Consider the following 27,715-nt stretch of genomic DNA (forward strand, 5'->3'; position numbering starts at 1 on the left):
TGTGGCAGTCTACTTCTGTAAAGATTGCAGCTTTGGAAATCCTATGGGGCAGTTCTACTCTGTTTTATGGGGGCACTATGAGTTGCAATGGACTCAATGGCACACAACAACAATCTTTACTGCAGCAGATTGCCAGGTCTTTTCTCCTGAGGAAGTTGCTGGGTGTATTCGAACTGCCAACCTTTTAGTTAGGCACCAATCACTTAGTCATTGAGCCACGAGGGCTCCTTACGCATATGTGTGTACATGCAAATATGCGTATACACACACACACACAGATGTACTGTAACTAGAAAAGCATACGTGTGTTACATACACATACACAAGCTTGTTTGTTTTTAAAATGATTTGGGAGATGGGTATATAAATGCACTCATATTTATCTCATGTTTATCTGTATATTAAATACTTAGATTGAGCTTTTTATAATTTAAATTATTCTCACAACTGTTAAAGGATTAGGATCTGCTCTTATTCTACACAAATGTCAATAAAATAAAGTTACTTTGCACCAGGGCTTCAAATCAGTTCTGCCGAGGAAGTGAAACCAGAACAGACAGGAATTGTTAAATGTTGGGTGAAATGGAATGGTAACTACATGTGAAAAATTACGGGTTGAAGCCCTGTTAGAAACCTAATCTCCCTCTTAGAAAACAAGGGCAGCATACACACTGCATAGCAACCAAATCTCTGGCCCGTTGGATTTGAAGCAGAGCTGGAAAACAGCGGTGCCCTACTCAAAGATGGCGCCGACCCTGCCGCTCTGAATGTGTGTCACCCTCCACAGTCCTGCCAGTACTCCATTCTAACTCATCGGGACCCTGAAAGGGCTCACTGTGCCTCTTTCGAGTCTCCTACTCTAGAGCTTCTGCCCATAATTTTTCCAGAGCACCCATCTGCTCTGGTTTTGCTTCGTCAGCCATGACTGGATCGGTTTGAGCTGGTTCGAAACCCTGCTTTGTAATCAGCAAAATCTTGGCATTAGAATACAAAGTGTTAATTAAACCCATGTTAATTGGGTGTTAAAATATCAAAACTGATTTTGATTATTTAGAGGCTAACGCTTATATTGGGGATGACTGGGAGATGTGTGAGATTCCACTCTTCTGAGAACACCTAAGTCACAAAAATTTCCATTTGAAAAACTCTTCCTGTTTTGAAAGCTGCAATTATGAGGCATCTTAACATCAGACCTTTCCCTTTCATCTTCAAGAATGTTTCATACGTCCCTGGAAATCATGTCTATAAACTTCACACAGCCTACCCACCTGGACAACTAATTTCTGTCTTAGGCTTCTGTTTTGTGATTGTTTTCTTCTAACTTTTTGTTTTCCTCCAGATTACCAAGGTCCTTGTTCACATGTTTTGATGCAGTCCTATAAGACAATTAAATAAATATTAGCATATTGGCACACACATATATAACTTTAAGAAATTTTTAGGGTTAAACTGACATATACGTGAAAAGCAAATATTTTAAATCTGTAACCAGCAAACCACTAGGGCAGTCATTTCCACATCTGAGAGCCTGGGCTAATCACAGAACACATTCCAGTGGAATCAGCCTGGTAGTGGAGCTGCAATTACACGGCTAAGAGGAACACACACACACATCCACACATACACTGTACATACTGAGTCGCATCATGTTTTTGGTTGAGCTGTTTTACTCTCCACTTTACGGGAAGCAATTATTATCATTTGACACACAGTGATAGGTCACTTCAAAATATTTTTGCCATACAATTCTGAGTAGCATTTCCTACTTTCAGGAATTTATGTAATACCACATGGGGTATTCCATAAGCTGGGGTATAAAACTCCATTTTCATTGAAAGTATTTCTATGCTTTAAATAGAATTCCTTAACTCATTTGCAGACAATCACAACTTTCCTAAGGAAAGGGATGTAATGGGGTATCATAAATACCCAAGCAGAAAAAAAGCACTGGGCTCATTCAAAGTAGGACATTCATTACAGGCAGCAGAAGATGAATTTGTGATTTTAACATGCATAATTTGGTTAAAGCACAGCTTTCTAAATCTAGTCACAGGGCAGAAGAGTAATCTCAAGCTCCACCAAAATGTTCAAGTTTTATAATATGTGATAACATTTTACAAAACAGATATTTCAAACTTGTAAATAGGACCAAACTGTGAATAAGTTCAAGAGTGTTTTGAGTTATATAATCTTATCACAAACTTTTTTCTCCTGTGCCAAAAATGTACTGCATAATAAATGACAAGCTCTTTCTCTTCTATTATCTTGTAGGCAATGAAAGGAACGTATATGAATAAAGATTAGTTGAGGTCTAGTCTCTTTTCTGAGACATTAAGTTACTTGACTAACAAGGTCTCGGTAAACTCAACTGTAAAAAGGTGGGAGATAGATTAGGATGACCTCTAAAGATTGTTTGAAGTCTGTTCTTCCTACAAGTCTACAAATCATATAAAAATGTTTTATTGAAGAATAATGTCCATACAAGATAAGGCACCTAACATGAGAATACAATTCAATGACTTTTCAAAAACTGAACACATCCATGTAAGTGGCACCCAGGTCAAGAAACAGGAGAGTCACGGTTCTAGAAGTTCCTGATCATATTTCCTTCCAGTCACTGACACTTCCCCAAGAGTTACCACAGTCCTAAATTCTCACAGAATAATTTTATCTGTTCTTTCAATTTGTATATAGATGAATCACACCATATGTATTTATGTGTGTGTCTCTCTTTTTTTTTTTTACCCAATCTTATACTTGTGGGGTTTAGACAGAATATTACATGTAGTTGTAGATTCATTATTCACATTGTTGTATATAGCATAGCACTGGGTGAATTACCATGATTTATTAATCTAATTTGCTGATGACGGGCATTCTTATGCTTATTGCCTTCTGGGATTTCAGTTATATTTAAATTAGGCCTTTTGTGTATGTTCTGTGTGTCTCATGTTCTTGTCTGTCTTATCTTTTTTTCCCTCTATACTTTAATTTGGGTGTTTTTTAATTGATCTGTATTCCAGTTCCCTTCTCATGTACTTTGCTATGGATAATCTGTGGTGAAATTCATCCACTAAAGACTGAACTTTTAATACTATGTTTTTCCATTCTAAAATGTCAATGTGAATTTTAAATAGATTTCAATTTTCTGGTGAAATTCTGCATTCTTCCATGTATTATGACCATCTTTATTCTGCTCTTCAAATATTATTTATTATTCTTTTAATATCCTGCCTGTTAGCTACATTATTCAGATCATTTATGGGTCTGCTTCTCTAGTTAATTTTTCTCTTGATTATTGCTTGCTTTTTTTTTTTTTTTTTAAATTCTTTGCATGTGTAATCCTTTTCAATTTTTTTTTTTTTGGCCTGGCACTATGTATAGAACTGTAGAGACTCCATGTAATGTTATTTTCTATCAGATAAGCTTCCCTCTTTTCCTTTGTTAAACAGATAGGGTGAGGAGCTGATCATTCCTATTCAGTCAGGTATTGAGCTAGTTTGTGATTCAGTTACAGTTTTTGTAAGATTTAGTCAACCTCTGGTCCATATGATTCCTCAAGTACAGCCCTCTTGGGCTTCTGTTTGAGATGCCAGTAGGATCCCACTCTTCATCCTTTCAATACAGAAAGATTCAAATTTTCCTTTCAGAGTCTCGGCCAAGTTTTCCAGCCATTTGCCCCATGCAGCTTTAAAATACAGTCAATCTTATTAGTCTCCTTGAGTTAACTATAAGCTCATTGAGAATAAGGGCTACATTTTATTTATATTTTAACCACAGCACATACTATAATGGTTGGTATATGGTATATATGCAAAAGATTCTTATTTTATTTAATTGAACTAACTGACCTTATTACAGTTTATATCTATTTATGTATACTCTTCTTTATGATATTAGTGTTTAGCAATATGAAGTTTGTACACAGTTGGTTGATTTTTCACAGATAGGTTAAATAGAGAAAATATCACATTCAAATGACAGAACATGAGTGATGTCTTACTCTATCCCTTCAGAGAGCAGTACACAAATTATACGTATAAACATGTACCTTGATTATTCTAATATTTATAACCAAAAACTTTACCAAAAACAGAAGTAATTGCAATGACAAAGATAATCAATACTAACTTGTCTTGGATTCATTCTATTGCAATTATAAGAATTAGAGCATTTATAATGGGCAAGAGTCAAAATGCATGTGCTGCCTGCATAGATCAGGCCTGTGAAATATTCACATTCTCTGTGCATAAGGTAAAATTAGAAAATGAAATCACAGTAGTTGGGATATATAATTATCTGTTATTAAGAGACCAGGTACTAGACAATTGCAAAACAAGACAATGAGAGCGTTTTTCCTGATGGAAGCCATTGAGCAAACAAGTGAAAAATGTTTCATAAATAACTATTAGTCACTTAGCAATACCACTTTACAGATTCCTATTTCTGTCAATATAAAAACATAATTGCATAAAAAAAGATAGTATTGGTTAAATGTATTTATTATTTATACCTATCTTTTTTTACTTCTAAAGAGGATTTGAGACTACTAAGGATTAAAAAAAAGTTACTACTCACACAGGGGAGGTAGATTTGAACCTCATTCTATTACTAACCAAAAGTTTGGTGGTTTGAACCCACCTAGCAGCACTGCTGAAGACATGCTGTTGATCTGCTTCCCATAAAGATTACAGTCAAGAAAATCCTAGAGTAGTCAATTCTATTTTGTAACACACAGGGTCACCATGAGTTGAACTCAACCCAAATGCACCAAGTTTGGTTTTTTTGGTTTAAGGCAGGTGAGCTTGGCAAACACTTCAGTCTTTCTACTGAAACCCAAGAAATGCCAAATAAACACTATGTCAGGACTAAGCATTCACCCTAAGACAGATGTGCCATAACAAAACGTAGAATTAATCATCAAGAGATCAAGGCAATCAGTCTGCAATCTAACAGGCAGCTAGAAAAAACAAAACACATTCTTTAGAAGAAGATAACAGAACCCAGAGTCTCCAACATATCACCCACAAAGTCCAGTATATAGTCAAAACATTACCAGACATGAGAAGAACAGAAAAATGTAATATTGTGTCCAGAGAATGTCCTTGCATGATACAGATGTTGGAATTAGCAGGCAACACCTATAAATCAGCTACTAGACATACGATCAATAACTTAAAGGAAAGGATGCCAATAATGACAGAATAGATGGGAAATGTCAGCAGCGAAAAATATAAACAAAAAAAATTGGACTTTCTACAACTGAAAAATACAGTATTTGATGTGAACAATTTATTGATTGGTCTTAATAACAGACTGGAGGTGGCAGAAGAAAGCATCAGTGAATTTAAGGAAAAAGAAATATAAATTATACATTTGGAAAAAGAGAAAGAAGATAGGGAAAAAATGAACAGGTTCTCCATAACCTGTGGAGAAATCAAGGAGTGTTATTGGAAGCCCAGAAGGAGATGGGAGAGAAAATGGGGCAGACAATATATTTGAAGAAATAGTGACCAAAATTTTCAAGATTCAGTAAAATCCAGTAACTTGCAAATCAAAAATGCTCAGTAAACCCATGCAAAAGGACAAAAACAAAACTACACCTGATACTTCATAGCCAAACTAATCAAAAGCAAATATAAAGGGAAAGTCTTGAAAGTGGCCACAGAAAAATTAAGAGGAACAATGATAGGAATGATACCTGATGTTTTCTCAGAAAAAACGTAGGCCAGAAACAATTGTACATCTTTAAAATGCTGAAAGAAAAAAACACAGAAAACTCTCAATCCAGAAATTTATATCCAGTGAAAATATTCTTTAATTCAAGGCAAAATAAAGAAATATTTAAATAAAGAAAACCAAGAAAATTCATCACCAGCAGACCTGCATTATAAGAAATATTAAAGGAAATTTCTTGGTTGAAGGGAAATGACACCAGGTGGAAACTCAGATGTACAAGAAACGAAGAAAACAGAGATGGTATAAATGTGCTTAAATATAAGATAGTATTTAAAAAATTTCTTTAAAATACAACCAACAGTTTAATGTAAATATATATATATATATATATATTTCCCGTGGCTGTTGAGTCGATTCCGACTTGTAGTGACCCTACTGGACAGAGCAGAACTGCCTCATAGGGTTTCCAAGGAGCGGCTAGTGGATTTAAACTGCCAGCCTTTCGGTTAGCAGCCAAACGCTTAACCACTGCATCACCGGGGCTCCGATACATACACTGAATATATATATGTGTGTGTGTGTATACATACACACACACACATATATATATTCATTGTCATATGAGATTTATAATATACATACATCTAAGACATATGACAACAATAGCAACAAGGATAAAAAAGGAGGTTAAATGAAATTGCAATGTTTCAAGGGTCTTAGATTTTACATGAATAATAAAAAAGAACTGGGGTGGGGTAGGGAAACAAAACAAGTATTTTCAGCCACTGGACAACAGGTAGTAAAAGACTGTGATTTCCAAGGGAACAGAAACAAATGAGATGAAGCCTATGAACAGGCAGTCTGTGCCTGGAGGTGGAACACCATCTTTCTGGATGGTGGTGCCAGCAAAGGGAACCCAAGTAGAGCAACAGGGTTTCCATGAGTTGGAAAGCTGCTTGGTAATTTCTTGCCAACAACTATCTACCTTATGATCTAGCAATTCCATTCCTTGGTATTTACACAAGAGAATTAAAACACATGTCCACAAAACACTTGTACGATAATGTCTGTATTATTTAGCCATATTAACTATTTAGTCATATGGTTCATAATAGCCAAAACTGGAAACAATCCAAATGTCCATCAACAAGACAGTGGACTAAAGAATGTAGTATATTCTTATAATAGAACACTACTTAGCAACTAAAAAAAAAAAAAAAGGGACATCATTAATACATGTAACAACATAGATGAATGTCAAAAACATTATGTTAAGTAAAAGGAACCAGACACAAAAGAGTATATTCTGTATAATTCCATTTACATGAAGTTCAAGAAGAGATAAAAGTAACGCCTGGTGGTAACACTCAGGATAATGATTGTCTAATGGGATGGGAAAGGTGGGTCTTGACTGGAAGGGAGCCTGAGGGATCTTCTGGGGGTGATGTTGTTATTAGGTGGTGTCTAGTTGATTTTGGCCCACAGCAAACCCCTGTGATAGAACATCTATATCTTGACCTGAGTAATAACTTCATGGGTATATATATATTTACCAAAACCAATTTAATTGTATATTTAATATATACAAATTTTACTGTAACAAAAAAAAAGTTATACAGGGGGGGAAAAAAAAAAGCATGATCCTTGTGGCTAGAAATGGAAAGAACCAGGCAAGAGGTGTAAAGAGAAACTAGAAACTATTTTTATTTACTGTTTCATTTACTTTGTAGGTGGATGTATTTTTCCAGAGATCGAGAGTGGTTTCTGTGGTTTCATAAAGTCGTCCAAAACAGAAGGAAGTACTGAGAGGAAGGGAGTGACAAGACTTCTCTCCAGGGTACTTAGGGCAATTCACACTATCTTTCTGCACATCAGGCTAAAACATAATCAGACCAAAACTATCACTGTTCACTGATCAGAAGGGGATAAAAGTTAAGGGTAAACATGCAGCCCGAAATATATTTGCAGAATAAGAGTTTAGTGGCTTCAAACTGATTATTTTTCTTATTGCAAAATTTACACAATAAAACAATAAGAAAAGGTAAACATTGACGAGTAAAAATCTCTCCTCTCCTTTCTTAATCCCACTTTCCAGAATAATAACTGCTAACACTTACATAATGCTTCATGTGCCAAGCACTGTTCTAAGTACTTCATAGATACTAAATTATTTGATACTTACACAATCCTCAATTTACAGTGAGATGAATAAACTTGCCTGTGGTCACACAGTTAGTGAACAGCAAAGCCAAGATTCAAACTCCAGCAGCCTGACTCCTGAATCCAGGCACCACTTTACACAATTATACCACTGATAGGACGCCAAACTGCTTATAGTATGCTGAATTGTTAGCCATTATTAAATGTATTAAATATAAAAACTTAACACTAGTGGGGAGGGAGTACTCACTCACTGATTGAGTAGATGTTTGTAAGATTTACATACAAGTTATTATTTTCTCCACTTTTGTTCCTTAAAAGTCCTTCCTGCTTAGCTGGGAAATTATTTTAAGAAATTATTCTGATTACTTTTGACTCAACTTTGAAACTGACATCATAAAAATGAATACACTTTTATGGAAAAAATGTGATTATTTTTATTTTGGAAAACAAGAGATTTGAAAGAATTACAGAGAGTGGAACTCCATCTATTGCTGGCAGAGAACAAAAATATATTTAAATATTCCCTTCAACAACATATTTTTCAGTCAATTGAATTGAGGGACACTGTTAGGAATTAATAGATAATAACTGTTTGAATTAAAATATAAATCATGATGGTTGAAGCTTTCTTCATCAGTGTACATTTTTAGAAACTTTAAATAGAAAATAAATAAATAAATAAATCATAATAAGTCAACGTAGAAAGAGTCCCTAGAGCTGACCCAGTCTAATCTGGAGGTGGAGAGAAATTCTTGGTCCTGGGATTAGCGGTCCTGGGTTTTCAACCTCTGTCAAGTCTGGTTGTTAGAAAAATCACTCCTCTTCAGCAAGCTTTCTCATCTATAAACAGGAGAGCAACAGGATCCACTCACAGGGCTGGTGTGTTTGTGGGGGGTGTGTGACAGTATATGTGAAAGCACCCACCATGTGACAGGGACACACCACATTTAAGGCGAGTCATGGAGGTGCTGCCCAAGGCCGCAGAGCTAATGAACAGCAGCAGGAGTTTAAATCTAGGTCTCAGCTAGGTTCTCATTCTGTGTTACTTTGAGAAGCATAGTACCTATTAAGGGTTAAATTGCTTTCAAATAACTGCTTAGATTCTTTAACCTTTTTTGTGAGATTTTCCCCAATACTATATATCTGTTTAGAGATGTCTTCCATAGGAAATAAGAGGCTAAGCTAGTGGTGCCCCCTAAGTGTGCCTTTCTTTTACAGTAATTGGAGGGAGATGGAGGAGACAGGAGAAGTGGGGGTTGGGGGTGCTAGGCATCACCAGTATTCACACTCTTGGGAGATGGTATAATTTGAAAAGATGTTGTTCGTAGGTGCTGCCGAGTCAGTTCTAAGTCATAGGGACCCTATGTACCACAGAATGAAACACTGCCCAGTCCTGCGCCATCCTCACAATCATTGTTATGCTTCAGCCCACTGCTGCAGCCACTGTGTGAATCCATCTTGTTGAGGGTCTTCCCCTTTTTCACTGTCTACTTTATCAAGCAGACTGTCCTTCTTCAGTGACTGGTCCCTCCTGATAACATGTCCAAAGTGTGTTAGACAAAGTCTCACCACCCTTGCTTCTAAGAAGCATTCTGGCTGTACTTCTTCCAAGACAGATTTGTTAGTTTTCTGGCAGTCCGTGGTATATTCAATATTCTTCAGCAACACCATAACTCAAAGGCATTGATTCTTCTTCAGTCTTCCTTTTTCATTGTCCAGCTTTCACTTGCATATGAGGTGACTGAAAACACCATGGCTTGGGTCAGGCACACCTTAGTCCTTAAAGTGACATTTTTGCTTTAAAGAGGTCCTTTTGCAGTCGATTTGCCCAATGCAACACAGTTTGATTTCTTGACTGCTGCCTCCATGGGCATTGACTTTACATCCAAGTAAAATGAAATCCTTGTCAACTCCAATCTTTTCTCCATTTATCATGATGTTGCTTATTGGTCCAGTTGCAAGGATTTTTGTTTATGTTGAGGTGTGATCCATACCGAAGGCTGTGGTCTTTGATCTTCATCAGTAAGTGCTTCAAGTCCTCTTCACTTTCATTAAACAAGGTTGAATTACCTGTATCTTGCAGGTTGTTAATGAGTCTCCCTCCAATTCTGATACCCTGTTCTTCCTTATATAATCCAGCTTCTTGGAGTTTTTGCTCAGCATACAGATTGAATAAGTATGGTGAAAGGACACAACCCTGACGCACACCTTTCCTGACTTTATACCACGCAGTATCCTCTTGTTCTGTCCAAACAACTGCCTCTTGATCTATATACAGGTTCCTCATGAGCATAATTAAGTGTTCTGGAATTTCAATTCTTTCAATGTTATCCATAATTTGTTATGATTCACACAGTCAAATGCCTTTGCACAGTCAATAAAACACAGGTAAACATCTTTGTGGTATTCTCTGCTTTCAGCCAAGATCCATTTGACATCAGCAATGATATCCCTCGTTCCACATCCTCTCTGAATCCAGCTTGAATTTCCATTGTGATATTTTATCTTTTTTTATTTATTGAAAAGATTGATAAAATATCACAATGGGATTTTATATTTGGAAAACAAACCATAACCTACTTTAAATAATTTACATATTCATAAAGTTCCTAAGATTTTTGATTTTTCAAAAGCAAACCTATACATAACAAATTTGAAAACTATCTTGGAAGAAGCATGAAGAAGATAGATAGAAGGGATGTTTTCTGTGATTTCTAGTTTACAGCATGTCTGGGATTCACCACAGAAGGATGCTGCAGCTGTGGGTATTTAAGACTGGGATCCTGGCAGCACAGAGTTATCACTTTAAGCAAAATGGCTGTTGATTCCTATCAGGTAATCAGGGTCATGTCCAAGACAATACTTTTTCCCTCTTTCCTGGTCACTGCTGAGAGCAGAATGGGTTTCCTCTTAAGTCAAACTAATGAAGAGCCAGAGGAGGAGAGGACAGCTCTACTCCCTGCTTCTTCGGAGAACAGTTGTTAGCAATTTCTGGGTTGGAAGAAGGAAAGATAAAACTAAATAGTTGGCTTTATCACTACAACTCTCAAATTTATATCCTTAGAATTTCCAAGATATTCCAAAAATAATAATAATAATTCACTAAACTATGGAATCCTTAGGTCCTCAATGTATATTAGAAAATGGCCTTTCCATCTAGGCTTAAAGATGAATTAATCCATCCATTAGGTAAAAGATTAGGGGGTCAAAATAAACGTAATAACACTGTATATGCAAAAAACCAGGCTGCCACCTGTGTACTTTCAGCAGCATGGTTCAAAGTGTCTCCTGAGGGAGGCAACACTGTGTGGGCGACACCTGGCTCACGGCAAGTGCTCAGAGTAGAACCTCCCCTCACCTTTGGGAAAGATAAAACAAACACTTGATATTTTAAAATTAAAACTAGATGCATATATACAGGTACCAGGAGATTTTTTTTTTTTTTTTTTTTAATGAAAATCCTTAATTCTGGAAATGTTTCAAGTCACCAGCAGTGGCAGGGAGTGGAGGGTATGTGACAGGTACTGTCCTCTGAGTGACCAATGACCCTGTGATTGACTAGACGGGGACTCCAGCATTTCTGCATCATTGTATTTCCTCTCTAGTCCACTCTGTTCATCCTGGAGGGATGGAATAATGGGACATTTTTCCCTTCCTCCCTCCGGCTTCCTGCCAGCTGATAGGCAGGGAAATAGAAGGAAACCAAAACTTGGGTTAGGCAGACTTCTAATACAAGTGGAGAGGCCATGTCATTAGTGCATTTTAGAGCATATTCCTTCCACCAGAGCACGATGCTAAATGCCAGCAAGCAATCAAAGTCAGAGCTTAAATTTTAACTCCAGAGAAGTCCCGGTGAAGCAGCAAAGCATATTTGAAACTATATGGGATTTGGAGTAAAATGCTTACTACTTGTGATATATTGGAGCCCTGGTGATGCAGTGGCTGCTAACCTAAAGGTCGGCAATTCAAAACCACCAGCTGCTCCTTGGAAACCCCATAGGTCAGTTCTACTCTGTCCTAATAGGGTCACTATGAGTCAGAATCAACTCGACAGCAACGGGTTTTTTTTTTTTTTTTTGGTCATATATTGGGCAGGCTGATCTCACTGAACCTTCTTTTTTTAGATACCATGAAATGGCATTAATTGTGTTTACCTCATTAAATTGTTGAATATTTCAGTGAAAGTACAAAAAGTGCCTAGCCCCCTGCCTGGAGAACAGTAGATGCTCTTATAGTGATAAATGGGGAAAGTTGTTGAGACCGTGCTATAAATGAATGGCCTCCAGCTCAATCCCACTACCCGTTCAAATTTATTCAGCGGGGAACCCCCCTCCTTCATGGTTTCAGAGTGAGTATTGACTGGAAAATAGAATTCAGTTAAAATCAACTTGCTAGCAAGAACCTGTTCTATATACGCATATATCTATCTATCTGTACATAGATAGATATACAGTAAGAGAGGAAACCCTGGTGGCCTACTGGTTAAAAGCTACCGCTGCTAACCGAAAGGTCAGCAGTTTGAATCCCTCAGGCACTCACTGGAAACCCTACGGGGCAGTTCTACTGAGTCCTATAGGGTCACTATTAGTCAGAATCAACTTGACAGCAGTGGGTTTGTTTTACAGTAAGAGATACTAACTGGTAAAAGTGTTTCAGAGAGGCTTAATATAGTATTCTTTCTTAAGGCTTCAGTGTTACAGGTGAGTTCTCTTTAGTCCTGTCAATTTAGGACCGTGTTTTCTGGTTTTGTTTTCCCGAGAGTGCACTGCAATACAGTTGTATTACATAAGGCAGAGCTAATGTTATTTGTGGCTTTTAAATTTCCAGATTATCTAACACAGTAATTTTCATAAAAACTGTCACGAGGTCCATAGTTGCAAACAATAAATCTCTTGGTAAGTTTCCAGGATTCACACAATGTGTATTTTTAGGTTAATGCTTGATCTTGGCTGACTGATAAGATGTATAGCGGTCAGGGGTCTCATAAATGTAACCAACGTGGAAGTTATGATTGTAATAAACTTCTGAATAAATGTATGGCTACGTTATGCTTTCTTTACATCTTTCCTTTATGTTTGGGTCTTTTAAATTTTCATTAATTCTTGTACTAATATGTGGGAGACTAATATTTGAGACTCAAGCAATAATTTTCATGCTTCTGCCCTGCTAGAAATAAGATGTTTGGAGAACAGAGTAAAAAGGAACAAAAAAATAACTTATAAAATCCTGGATTATTTCTAGTTCATTAGTAGTGTACCATCTGTTAAGTAACCAGGCCTGGAGTGCACTTAATCAATTAATGCCTTTTGCTTGTCATGGTCAGTTAATACCCTCCATACGTGGGAAATGACCAGAGTCATCCACTCTCATTATCAAACGCCTCTAGCTTTAAAGAACTTCCAGTGAGAAGTCGTGTGGTGCAGCAGAGGCATCACCAGTCCTTACCCTGCAGCGAATCTACCATATGACAACGAGCAAGGAACACAACTCTTGAGTATTCCTTTCTGTGGGTGAAATAGATATAAAATATGTGGCTCACACCAGCAGGATGGGGAGTGCGTGTCAGCTGAGTAGCCACCAGGAATATTTACAAACTTACTCTTAGATTCTATTTGGAAATAAAATGTTGTTTTTCTTACCTCTCTCTAGTGGCTTTAAAGTTACCAGTGCAAAGAACTTCCCATAAGTGTTGCTAATACTTTACTGCTTACCTAGGTGTATCACTGAGGCTTTTAAATAAAATGTCTGGCTCATAATTTAACTGTTAAGCAAGTTGTTTGCAGGAATGTGTGATCACTAAGATTGTCGGTGTTATTTGCAAGACGGTAAACACAGGGCTATATTTCTTCAGGTATCTAGGAAAAAGTCTGGGCCATACCTTTGTTAGAAATTTCGCATATCCATGTAAAATGGTGACAAGTTAGCTAAAGATAAAAATGAAACCCTTATATTGATTTTTAAAGTTGAAGGAATTATCTGGAAGGGGAAAAGGGAAAAGAGGATAGTAGATCCAAAAATGGCCCTAGTAATTCTTAACTTATAAGCCCTCATTATGAACCATCATGCACTCGGACTCTGGACAAGTGGATTCAGGGGCTAACAACACAAACTCACATGGCTAAAATGCTGGCATATCTCAGGGCACCAGCAAGGAATAACTAATCAGGAATGCAAAGCACTTAGTAAATCTGAAGTGTTCTACAAATTCTTAATAAAAACATTTTAATGCCTGTGATTTGAATTGCAGTTTATTACTTTGATTACTGATAATATTAACTCTATCAAAGTTGGTGCACTTTCCGTTAAATAACAGTTATTTAGATGGATGTTCAAGTCAGATGGCAGAAATTGCACTTAATTTAATGAGATACTTAAAAGGAAACGCATGAAGCCTTAACCTAAGGACACTGTGAAGCCGAGTGTCCAGCGTTTATTTACCCCTGGTCTTAGTTTTGGGTCACTGTATGGTAATAACCAATGAAGTAACTAAAACACACACACGGTAATTTATTCTATTCATAGAAGGACAAACTGTATCTGATAGGATGCTGGTCATCAGAATAGGATGACTCAGGAGGCTTGGGGTGGTATACGAATTTAACATGCATTTGATCATAATGTACAGAACTGCAGTTTAGTTTTCAAGATTCACAGAGATTTTGTTTTCATTCTTCTAAGAAAGAAAATTACTTATATAGCTTAAGTACATTAAATGATAACACCTCAGAGCACAAGCTATTAGATTTATGAGTGCCTTAATGTTTTTTTTTTTTAATGTGGACCATAAAGAGAGGGTGAGATTTTGATCACCAGGAACTTGTACACATAGAAGGAGAATTTCTATAAGACAGACGTGGCCTCTGGGCAACTGTTCACATTTCCTTTCACTTACTTGGTCCAGGCAGTCTTCTAAATTTCCCACAGACATCATGGGCACAAACAGACATGATGGGTTTTTTAGGTAAAATGTAATTTCTCAATTAGAGAAAAAGAACATATTTGTTATCAAGTGATGACGGGGACAGCTGAGGACAGGTGTGAAGTGGCAGGATTGGGGTGGTTGTGCCCCAAAGGGAGGACGGCCATGCACATCAACACACAAGAGGAAACATGTTTTGCCTCATGTAGCAAAAGGGCAGAAAGGAAGGCACGGTAAGAGAGAACTAGGCCTAAAGATTAAGCAAAAAGATTCCCCAACATTGCTGCCTTAAATCGAATAACAATTCTGCCCCTCTTGAGCTGTGTAACTTTAAGCAAATCATTGAACCATTCTCTGCCTTAGTTTTCCAAATGTAAAATATGAATAACAGTATATACATCGTGGATGTGTTGTGAAGATTAAATACATGAAAATACTTAGAACCGAGCTCAAAGCATGTTCGTGTTGTTATTTGACTTTAAAATTTCTGCGCTACTGCTGCTCTTTGATGGCAACTCAAAATATCTACCTTGGAACAGTATTTCTTCAGTGACAACGTGCTTCCCCTCCCTCACTAGCAACTTCTTTGCTGGCAAAGCCTGTCACTGCAAAAACCAAACATTTGCCGTCGAATCCATTCCGACCCAGAGCAACCCTACAGGACAGAGTAGAACTGCCCACAGGGTTTCCCAAGAGCGGCTGGTGGATTCGAAGTGCCGACCTTTTGGTTAGCAACCGAGCTCTTAAGGAAAAATTCATTCAGGCGCTGTAAAATCAAATAATTGAGTTCAGGCTAGTGACTGAGCAAAGTAAGTGGATACACGTGAAATCACATCCTAGGCCGTGCTCCCAGCGTTGGCAACGAGGTCCCTGTGAGCTAAAAACCAAACAAGACCAGCCTGATCTGGGGAGACCTCCTTCTCATCGTAGACGTCACAGGCACCACTGGAGTGAGCATAGTAAACTCATTTTATTTTCTCCCCGTGAAAGTCAATGAACAATGAAGAATTTTTCCCCATGCTTACTTACTTTGATTTCTTCACATAAAACCAGTAGACGGCACCAGCAACGAGGGCAGCAAGGAGGAGACCAACGACGATTCCCACAATGAGCTTGGCCTGGTCATTCACCTTTTCTCTGTTTTCATCTACAGCAAAAAAGAAAAGTCCATGCAATTACAGACAATGCCAAGGATGTCTGAGAGAGGGCAATCTAGTTACTACTTAAGAAATATGACTAAGGCTTATTCTACGGTTAATGTGCAAACTTTATTGTGATTTTAACAGGTAAAAGTCTAGCATTCTTACTACCTTGTCTCATTTGCTCTTTTAATTCAAGTCAAATTTGTGGAGAGCTTAGATAATTACCGATACAGTAATAACATGTAAGTCTTGAGCTAATCGACAAGGAAGAAGAGTCGGCAGCATAGTACCTACCACTTATCTCGTCTGTCTCATCGTGTTCTGGGAAACTTACTGAAATGAAAAATGTTAATATGAAATTAAAAACAAAATTTGTTGATATATGAAAGTCACCTTTACCATTATAATATGATGTAATAATATTCAAACATAAAATATCTATTCTACAGCTCAGGGTAAAAAAAAAAAAAATTATACTTAATAGAGCATGAACTTCCCTACAAATGAATTAATCTTGTTTTAAGAAAAGGAAAGTAGATAAAACTATGAGACATTAATCTACCATAGAAAATTGCACAACTGACAAGCTGTAGTATTCATCTGAAACATATTAATTTCCCCACTACCTACCACCTTTCATAGTACTTCATTTTTAAGAAAAACCAGTTACCACATATGAAAATCTACAATTCAGCCCTTCTCAATCTTTTTTCTTCCTGTCTCGACACAGGAGAATTCATTTTCCTCCTCTAGTTCTGGAACTTATACCTAGAGAAGTTCTCAAAGTGGGAGAGATAGAGTTGAAAATTGGAACTGTCTCGGAGGTTAAGAGACAACATATTTGAAGTTGCAACTGCTCGCCAAATGACTGTGATAGCCCATATCCTTGGTCCATTTTGTAATTGCTGTTGTCTGCAAATTGTTATCTGATATTAAACTACATAAATCTTCCTCAAAAATGTGGTCCATGGTCCTCACAGAACTTGCTGTGATATTTGTTAAAATGCAGATCCCCTGGCCCCTCTCCATTCATACTAAATTGGGATCTCAGCATGAGCTCGCTGAATTTGAAAATGAGTGCATTAAATGTCATCAAGCCCCTGCAAGGTCTAGAAAACTCAAAGACACTATTCAGTGCATTAGGATCAAAAGAGAGACTTATGTTCAGGAAGAAAGGATAGGTTCCCTTTCTAGGGAGGGCAAATCAATACTCACTGAATTGAACTCTGAGAAGGCAATGCTCCTATTTTAGAGTTAAATTTGTTTGGTTCTTTTCTCTTGTCAATCCATCAGGCTTTTCTATTCCAGTCATAATCTTTCTAGGACCATTATCTATAGACAATTATCTCCCCAGACCTCCAGCTAATTCCTAGCCTGTGTGTCCCTAGCCTGCTAATGTAATGTACAAGATTCCAACTGGACTGAAGGATAAAAGTTGGGAGGGTCAGTTAGCATCCTGTCCAGAACCAACCCTTATTCTAGGCCACTTCTGATTTAAAGCTAGTATAGCAACAGGGACAATATTGGAATTGAAAATGATGGATACTTTCACTTTAAATGACAACTTCTTTCAGAAGAAGCTATTAGTATAGAAGCTATTAGTAGTAGTTAGAGCTACTTCAGCTCTAATAGGTTTTTCACTCTACAAGATAATTTTCTTTATCTGATTTTTGGCTATGGCTTAAATATGACTATGACAAAAAGAACAATTTCACAAATCCCATTTGCTTTGCTACCAATCTGCTGAGTGAATTCAAGCATGTGGCATTCCTGTATAAAATAATATAAGGGTAGAACAATTACCCCAGAAAACTGATGCAAAATAATAGATTAAAGGGAATAAAAATTTACCAAAATTAAAACTTGGAAAAATGTTGTAAGGCATCTTTGAATTATTTTTACTCTGAACACAAAACATGGCATAAAAAAGGAGGAATTCAGCTCTTATCTGTTGCTGTTGGGAACCATTCCTGTACAGGATACAGCCTCTGATGCATAAAATATGAAATGATTTAACTATCAAGACAAGGACAGTGCAAGAATGGACGTGGGGGGGGTGTGTCTTATGATGATGATACCAAATGCAAATAAATAAAACTTACCATAATGCAGAATAGGAAGATGGAACTGAAGACTTTAAACTAATGAAGAATAACTTCAAATTTTCTTACTTTTTTTTAATGCCAGAAATAAAATACTCACTAGCAGAGACATTCAAGGAGTTTACTGTTCTCTCCAGCTGGTTTTCTGCTGTGCAAGTTAATGTAACATTCTCTTCAGGGGAAATGATAATTTTACTAGAATACTTGCCATTGACATAAGGAGATTCCTCTGTCTGCAAAAAGAAGGAAGATGGATTTAGAAATGGAAAGGGATTTAAAGGCATGGGAAAGGGTAGTACTGAATGCAACAGGATAGGTGTGGTTCTCTGTGGGGTTGTCTGGTGTCTGTATGTGTATGATCACCAGTAACGACCAAATTCAGGCTTATATCTACAGCAGGAAAGAGAAAGATCAGCAAATCCACGATGGGGTATGTTTATATGCTTCTATTGTGATTTCTAAGAATTTACTCTTAAGATCTTCTCTTTCAATAGATGCCCAGCTTTAGTCAATATTTTGACATGATGGCACTTGTCTCAAAGTGGTTAATTAGTGATTATTCTAATCACCAATTTTATCTCAATAAACTTAGGAATTTAATTCTTACTTGTGAATTTTGTCATTGTTCTTAATTCCTTTATCTTAAATTATTATTTAAGTACATATGTATGTGTGATTTACTAAGGGATAAACCCAACCATTTTTCTGAATTTTCCTGAGCTAAATGCAGAAGACTGGTTCTCTTTCAGTGACTGGTTCTCTTTCGACTGATTGTTGCAAGGTGTTAAGGAGGACAATCACCGCATTTAACTTCTCCAAGTGTAAAGGACATTTCACTTTAATCTTTTCTCCAGGTCATCATGACGCCTAAGTCCATCACCATGTAAGCAGATAGGGACTTGTGCTCTTTTCTCATATTATCCCAATCATGGTCTATATTTTTCTCTATATGCTTTCTGCTCAACTACACTGTAAGTGCCTTAAGGACAAGAGCTAGTCTCCTGCTTTGGGATAACTTCTCATCCCTGGGTGTGTGAGGAAGGTATCCAGCAGATGTAAAGTAATAGATTCACCAAGTCATTGAGGAGGGAACAAATAAAAGATGATGGCTGGGTCAGCACAAACCTAGAACAAGAAAAATAACATATCACCTAGCGGGGAGAAGCAATCCTTCTTCTCGACAATGAAGAATGGCATTATTATTTTTATCCTCATAGTAAATTCACTTGCTATTTTTCCACTTCCCAAGAGGATTTCTCATATGGATTTCTCACTGCATTTCTGTTACTTTTATCTCCACAAAATATAGTTGTTCATTTTTAGGATGGTCTTTTAAATCTTTGTATCCCTTCATTCATCAAATATTTAATGTGTCCTTATTTTCCTCTTTTCTATGCCTGCATTATCACCATCTAAAGGGTATAGATTAATATCGATAACCTTTTGCTGAATTTATCAATTAATTGAACTAAAGAGCAAGCCTAATAGAGTAGAAAGACCAAGTCATTTTTGATGTTAAAAAACTGATCTGTACATTGTCACCAATTCAGGTGGTTCAGGTCTTTATTCTCAGTCAAGAAGATTGCATTTCCTCAGTGTTGAAGGGACCAGAGTTCCTCTGCCCTTCTCTTACATGTGTATTTCCATCACACCTAGTCAAGTCAGGAGTCACTTGCTTCAATTATGCCTACTCCCTGGGGGCTTTCCATAGCTGGAGCCATATATATATATGGCTTTCACCCATAGGTGAAGGAAGCATAATACATGTTGCATAAACTGGACCAATGGCACAGCAATTCTGGACAGGGGAAGACTGGACATTTGAATTTAAAATTAAATAGCAGCTCTTTGTTGTATGCATGACTTCTCAAATTTTACTGGGTCCAAAGCTGGGAGGGCAGCTCCTAAGATTTAAATAATCAAATGGCACCTCTGGGCACACCAAGAGTCTTTAACTGGCTCTACTGAGAAGAGAGTATATGGCAATTGTTGTAGAGAAAATGGAATTAACATGTATGTCAATAACCTAATCAGATTGGAAATTTAGTGGGATTACAACTCTGAACCCCTAGTGACAAGCCAGATTCTTACACTTTTTGGTCAGAGACTTAGTATTAACAGAAATTACTGGTGCAGGTCATACTTCCTTAGCCTACTCTATTATTGCTAACATGTCCTGTCAAGTTTACAAATATCAAGGTTTGGTTTAATGCCCCTTTTGTTCAAAAGGAAACTCTGGTGGCATAGCGGTTAAGTGCTACGTTGCTAACCAAAAGGTTAGGATTTCGAATCCACCAGGCACTCCTTGGAAACTCTGCGGGGTTAGGTCTACTCTGTCCTATAGGGTTGCTATGAGTTGTAATGGACTCAACTGCAATGGGTTTGTTTTTTTTTCTTTTTTTTGGTTTTGTTCAAAAGGTCCTGGAAGCTATGTATTTAGCTAGTCTTATCCTGGCCTGAGCCTTGGCATTGTTTTTTTTTTTATCCTGGCCTGAGCCTTGGCATTGGCAAATCGGAGCATGTTCACAAGCAGTGACCTGTTCTGAGAAAAGATATCCTTTAACATGCATGAGTAAGCAAAGGAATGGAGGCTACTTATACTCAGATGTGCAAGTTCAAGATGCAGAAAAGTGGATACCTTAATATTTTAATCACCCAAGTTTCAAGAACTAATGAACATGGAATAACACCCAATTTATATTCTTTTAAAAGCAGATACTGACAAACATAGTGATTCTTCCATTATCCACGACCCTGGGATTTAAAATTTCTCTTTGAGTCGTGTTTTCTTTTTTTGGAGAATTAAGACATTAGCAAAAGCTTCCTCTGAGAATATACTGAGAATTTCATGTTGGTAACAAACCCGTTGCTGTTGAGTTGATTCTGACTCATAGTGACCCTATTGGACAGAGTAGAACTGCCCCATATAGTTTCCAACGAGTGTTTGGTGGATTTGAACTGCCAACCTTTTGATTAGCAGCCGTAGCTCTTAACCACTAAGCCACCAGGGTTTCCAGCCTAGAGGTTAGGTACTTAAATAAAATCCCACCTTGGAGCAGGCGCAGCATGTAACAAGAAGACAAATACTTGCTTGGTTTATGACGCTTCCGGTGCCAGTAATTGTCCACTGTATAGCTGGCTTTGGAAAACCTTCCACATGGCAGGTTATTGTTTTAGACAGTCCACTGGGATCAGTTTTCTTTGTCATTTTGATTTGAGGTTTTCCTAAAATATTATTACAATTAAAACACTGTGTGTTGTTTAACTGAACTAAGATCATAAAAGAAATTAAAAATCAAATTTTCAAAGAAAAAGTTGAACTGCTGTCCAAGGATTTTATTACCTTCTACAACGAGAGTCAACGACTCTCTTTTCTTTAGCCCTTCGACCTCTTGCAGAGCGGTTTCACAGACATAGTTCCCAGCATCCTGATACCGAAGACTGGAAAACGACGGGCTGGATCGAAGCCTGGTGTTATCCTGATTCAATGAAAAGTGAATTACTTCACACGGCACAATCATAACTCTCCAGGTATTTATGAGATAACATACCTAAAACTATTCTTCATTAGAAAATGTAAGCCCTTTTTTCTTAAGATGCTTTAATAAATAGATTTCCTTTTTCCTATGTAGTTTTACAGTCAGATATATCAGAGTTTTATTTTAGGCTCTTCCTCTATTTATAATTTGGAGCATGTTCATAAACTTAGACTTAATTAGAAAAATAATGTGTTTACATTAAGGGAAGTTCTCAATAATACTAACTCCTCATTGTAGTAGGTGCCAATGGTCTAGGATTAACAGACATGGAAACTTGTAGCATGTAATCAATGACAAATTAAATGTCTAGAAGTTATTGTATATGACACAATTATTAAGATAAGGGATCCATTACTGAGCCATGACAATTACGCAAGAATGCTTTTGTAAGAGGACTTCAATTACAGATTAGTAGCCTAACTCCTATCAGCAACAGAAATGTAATGCTTAGTTTAACAACTGCTTGATATACAGAAAATAATCCTGTTTATTCTACTTAGAATTGAAGTACTTCTAACCAGACAACTAAACACAATCCTAAAATTTCAGAATCTTAGAATCCTAAGACTGTGTGATCTTTGTCCACTATGATTTTTTTCCATCCTCCATCAACTAGCCAGGCAACATTGAAAAACACTACCGACATTAAAATAATTAGTTGCCATTGAGTTGATCCTGACTCATGGCGACTCCACGTAGAGTGCTTCACTGGGTTTTCAATGGCTGATTTTCCAGAAGTAGATCACCAAGCCTTTCTTCCCAGATGCTGCTGAGTGGACTTGAACCTTTAACCTTAGGTTAGCCGCCAAGCACATTAGCCAGTTATTTTGTACCACCCAAGGACACCGCTACTGACATTAGGTGTTCAATTAAAAACGACTACAGGCAGTATGGAAACTGGTTTAGTAAATGTGAACTTAGTTTCTCTAGAACTATAATAAAATACATTATTATTATGTGTTCATACAATTATTGATTCGTTGCCAAGAACTTACTCAGCCTTTTGACCACTGAGTACCACAAATATATCATGTTAACTATGCAGCCAATAGAGTGACACTTTAATTACGGGAGGGAACAAGAAGCTGGGGTGGGGCAATGAGAGGGTGGCTACGAGAGAGAACTAAGGAGCTGAGCTCTGAGAGTGAGAAGGCAACCAACGGGGTAACTGGTATAAAAGGAGTCAAAAGTCTGATGGTAGAGTAAAACAAAACAATTTGTATCTCCATTAAGAAGAAACTTGTGCAACATATTTCTCCAAAAATTTTTATGAAGGTATTTTCAGCCCTGATTTCAAATGGCTTGTGAGGGGACCATAGTTATAACCTTTTCCTTCAGTGATAACTTTACCTGAAATCACTAATTATCAACCTTACCATCTCACTCTAAACACATAGCAGTGTTTGCATCTCCAGGTAATGGCTTACATTTCAGACAATTACAGGAATATAAGTACCCACTCAGGAAATACTGACAAAACCTCTAGTAGGTTCCAGCATTGTGCTGTGGCCCAGGGAAGAAAAGGGACCCTACTTGCAAGATGCTCCTAATCCAGTGGAATGCACCTTCAGAAATTTAGGAGAAGTCTCGGGAGCAGGGAGGCAGAGACGTGTTGACTGGAGCATAATATTTAAACTCAGGGAGGCTTGAGCTCCAGGCTCTATTCTGTCACTTGTGAGCTTCCTGATTTCTCTTGCCTTAGTTTCTTTAGAAGTAACACGAGGAAAAATAGTAAACACCCTGTATATTTTGAGGATTATTAAAGCATAAAGTGAGAATAATGTAGGCTAAAACATAATGAATATTATTAGGTCCTAAGTTATGTAACTGGAAACGCTGGTTTCTATTCTGTCCTATAGGGTCGTTACGAGTTGGAATCAACAGGATGGCAACGGGTTTGGGTTTTTTTTTAAGGTATATAACTAAGGAGCCCTAGTTGCATAGTAGTTAAAGCAATCAACCACTAATTGAAAGGTAGGCAGTTCAAAACTACTAGTGACTCCACAGGAGAAAGATGTGGCAGTATGCTTCCGCAGAATTTGCAGCCTTGGAAACCCTATCGGGTCACTATGAGTCAGAATTGATGCGATGGCAGTAGGTTAGGTGTTTTTTTTTAAAGATATATAACTGTATATATGTGTGTATGAATAATTACTTAGTATATACACATAATTAAAGTAATGCCCCATACTAGTTTCAGAGCTTCAATTAAGGATTACCACACTGTTATTGAAAAAACCCACTGCCATCAAGTCGATTCCAATTCATAGTGGCCCTATTGGACAGGTAGAACTGCCTCATAGGGGTTCCAAGGAGTGGCTGATAGATTTGAACCTCTAGCCTTTAGGTTAACAGTCGAACACTTTAACCACTAGGCCACCAGGGCTCCGCACTGTTATTGAGTACCTCTAAAATTGCACTGGGGCTTGATTCGTGTTATCAGACAGATAGTGAGAGACAGAGTGTGTTTGAATATGAGTGTGGGTGTATAAACATTATCCATGGGTGCACATTTTTGGATAGAAGATGCAAAAGAAACCCAGGAAGGAATCAGTTCCAACAGCAAGATACTGCCCAGAAATGACTTACTTTCATCCACACCACACTTGCATTCCTACTAGAGGATACTGTGCATGACACGGGCAAGGCATCGCCGACCTGCTTGGTGACTTCCCCACTTGGATTTAAGGACAAATCCAAATCTGCGAAGCAGAAAATCTGTTTGAAATGCAAGCTCCAGGAAAGGAAGATGGTCAAAATATTTTGGAGAAGAAAAGTTGAAGGAACAAAATCCTTCCAACTGCACTTGAAAACTCAGAACTCATTTATGTGACTGAAGTAACTGGCCTGTAGCATAATCAGCCTAGTTTTTCAAGTCAGCTCTGAGGCCAGGTTGAACAAGTGAACGGCCAGTCTAACTGATTACGCATTTATCTGCAGTTAATATGATTGCTGTTTTGACTGCATATAAATATTCCCCTATGGTTCATCTCCTCAAGAAAAAAAAAATCTTAAATCACTCTGGAAGAAAGCAGAGAAAGATGACAACAAGGAAAATATTGTAAAAACTGTTGGTAAGGCATAATGTTAGAAAATCAAGTAACATTTAGACAGCAGGTGATGAACGGTAAAACCACTAGTCTGTGTGTTTCTTCACAGAGAATCAAGGGTAAAAGTTAAATATTAAAAAAGTATTACTCCGTTTCTCATGCAATTAAAAGTTTAAATAAGACCTATGGTTAAATATACTGTCAGCAGATATGACTTTTTAAAGTACAGAATACAGACACATTTAAGGATGTAGAATCTTCCAAATGGAAAATAATTTCTATATAAATCTTACTGTCACAGTATGATGTGTATGAAGAAAATGCAGTTCAATTTAACAAACATTTACGGTACAGCCACTATATACCAAGCACTGATAGGAGATGCAGAGATGATTAATGGGCTTACAATTCATTGACGTAGAGCAGTATGCACTCAACTGACCGTAATATAAGGGAATAGGAAATCAGCACCTAGTAGCAAATCTGGAACAGATTAGAAGCTCAATAAATATTTGCTGAAAGATTAAAAATCAAAAACCCATTGCTGCTGAGTCGACTCTAACTCATAGTGACCCTATAGGACAGAGTAGAACTGCCCCATATGGTTTTCAAGGAGCGCCTGGTGGATTCGAACTGCCAACTTTTTGGTTAACAGCCATAGTAGCTCTTAACCACTGTGCCACCAGGACTCCTGAAGGATTAAAGGAAAGGTAATACAGAGAGGCACAAGCAAAGACCTGTGGGAGTGTGTGGTATAAGGATTAAAATTATAGCCCAATATTATCTGCTGCCCTGGTGGAACAGCAACAGGTTTTTTTGTTTGTTTGTTTGACATCTAATGGAACTGGGAGGGCCTTGAATGGCCTAACCATAAGTTCCCATCCCCTTCTGCTCCCCTGAGTAACCTCCACTCACCAAATAACTGTCCTTATCAAGAGCACCAGGTGTGTCCCTGCTTATCCCCGAGCACTGGGTTTCAGTTCCCTGCCAGCCTGCACAATTAGTCACACAAGCCAATCATCCTCCTGTGGGAACTGGGGGGCACCCCACCCTCTTGATTCTACAAAGCTTGCCTCTCACAGCCCTTGGTTGCTCACTTTATACCTGAATGAAAACCTCCTGTGACCTTGTCCTCTTCCCCTGGGCAGGGAATGTATCTGAAGTAATGAGCTGCTTACAGTCTCATGGGTGTTGTGTGTTCAGTCATCCCCATAATCCTTGAGTGGGAATCTGTCATTCAATAACGGGGTGAATAGAAGGAGATTGAAACAGAGTATAGTGAACAGAGCCAAGCTGAGATTTAAAGCAGTAAAATAGATTTTGTAGGTTGTTCTTGTTGTTAGGTGCCATTGAGTCAGTTCCTACTCATAGTAACCCTATGTACAACAGAATGAGACACTGCCCGGTCCTGTGCCATCCTCACAATTGTTGTTATGCTTGAGCCCACTGTTGCAGCCACTGTGTCAATCCCATTAAGGGTCTTCCTCTGTTTTCGCTGACCTTCTACTTTACCACAGCTTTGTATAGGAGGGAGTATCTGTCAGCGTCCTCCCATGTTGGTGAGCGGCTTTGATGGCAGAGATGTAGGGAAAACTTCTGCCATACAAGCAAAGGCAAAGGGGAGATAGAGTTTGGCTGATTTCACAATGGTGAGTGATCTGGTATGAATGGCGACAGCTCAGAAGACAAGCATACACAATTAATTGAGGTAGGCCTGCAAAGCATCTCGGTTGCTATACTAGGAGTAGGGACTCTGATAGTGGGGATTTGTCATTGCACCTCTGCTTCTCTTCTGTTGTGTATGTTATAATTACAATTTGTTAACCTCTTGAAATAGTTTTTAATGCTTCTTTCTTGATGTTCTTGGCTATAAGCACCATGGGCATAGGGTCCATGACTTGATTTGTCACTGGTTTATCTGCAGTGGTGTATCTAAGTCACGGATGGTCGGCCTTCAAAAACTATAGTTGAATGAATTAAGGAAAGGAGTGTGCTTTCTCAGTTTCTCAGTGATTATCTAAAAAATCCACCATTTCATATGCAAGTGAAGTTTCCTCAGAATACCTGAGTGAATTACAGTTACAGGAAAAACTTTATTCGGGGTGAGTTAGAAGCTTTTATTAGCTGGGCAGTTAACTTGACAGTGAATAGATAAAATAAGTGATTTTAAAGGATGGTGATAGCTTCAGAAATTTTGATGAGGAATCTCTATGTGCATGAACTGGCAGAGGAATAGGAGACGTTACATCAGCAATGGCCTATCTGGGGGCTGGGAGTGCTGCTAAAGGGTCTGTCGTGCCAGCTCATGTGGGTATGTGGGTGTGGGTCCTGCTTCTCTGCTCAAGCTCCCTTCAGTCGTACGTGGAAAGGAAACGAGTCTTGTTTTTGAAAAACAACCAACCAAAAAGCACAAATGGACAAAAAAAGGATTTTTATGTCTTTATATAATTTAGAGTAAAGCATTGATTTACTTGCAATAATTTTTTTTTTTTTTTCCGGTTTTTAACGAGCAACAAAGGCCTTAAATCCCAAGGTTGCAGTCTACCTGTCAAAACTGAAATGTATTTTTTAAAAAGCACTGAAATCCAATTAAATGGTTTCATTCTTTTGTTTTAATTATATATTGTGTCACTGATGATCACTGAGGTACTATGTGACTACACTACCAGCCTGCCATCTATCCCTCCAGCCTGATCTACAAGTGATAGGAGCAGAAGCTCTCTCATTTTAGAGCTCCATGTAGCTGACATGTTTTAAACACAAGCATGTCATACCATCTCTCAGGCACTGGCTTATTGGTTTCTGGCACAAAGATCCCATGAACAGTGAATGATACCAGAGAGCTATTCCACAGGCAATTCTGTTAGCTATATTCCCTCACTTTACTTTTTTCTTTTTTTTAATTAACAGATCAGGGTAAATGGTCCCATGATGATGGGTCCTCAGAGAAAAAGCAAGACTGTTCTTATTCTGAGAGGTCACTACTTTGTCTCTAACTAGCCCCTGACGACAGAGACATTCAGATTCGTGCAACATGAATATGGAGCAAAGAGAGAAATGGCCTGGCTATGAATATTTTTTAACAGACCAGTGTTTTCACAGGCCTCCCCAGGGTACACTC

General features: G+C 37.8%; 1 protein-coding gene across 3 annotated transcripts in view; it reads right to left on the reverse strand.

Moving 5' to 3' along the window:
* Positions 1-1,268: 1,268 nt before the first annotated feature.
* Positions 1,269-27,715, reverse strand: part of ALCAM (activated leukocyte cell adhesion molecule) — a 203,539-nt gene continuing 177,092 nt past the window's right edge. The window contains exons 9-15 of one of the 3 annotated variants that reach the window (XM_023559066.2): positions 24,134-24,246; positions 21,349-21,484; positions 21,097-21,230; positions 18,106-18,238; positions 16,198-16,236; positions 15,791-15,908; positions 1,269-1,376 (exon numbers count right to left, since the gene is read on the reverse strand). In XM_023559066.2, the coding sequence (XP_023414834.1) occupies positions 1,289-1,376; positions 15,791-15,908; positions 16,198-16,236; positions 18,106-18,238; positions 21,097-21,230; positions 21,349-21,484; positions 24,134-24,246 (761 nt within the window). In that variant the 3' untranslated portion in view covers positions 1,269-1,288. Of the gene's footprint in view, positions 1,377-15,790; positions 15,909-16,197; positions 16,237-18,105; positions 18,239-21,092; positions 21,231-21,348; positions 21,485-24,133; positions 24,247-27,715 lie in introns of all 3 variants that reach the window. The other 2 variants (XM_064273033.1, XM_023559067.2) reach the window with 2 other exon arrangements.

This window comes from Loxodonta africana, chromosome 20 (assembly GCF_030014295.1).
Source record: "Loxodonta africana isolate mLoxAfr1 chromosome 20, mLoxAfr1.hap2, whole genome shotgun sequence".
Lineage (NCBI taxonomy): Eukaryota > Metazoa > Chordata > Mammalia > Proboscidea > Elephantidae > Loxodonta > Loxodonta africana.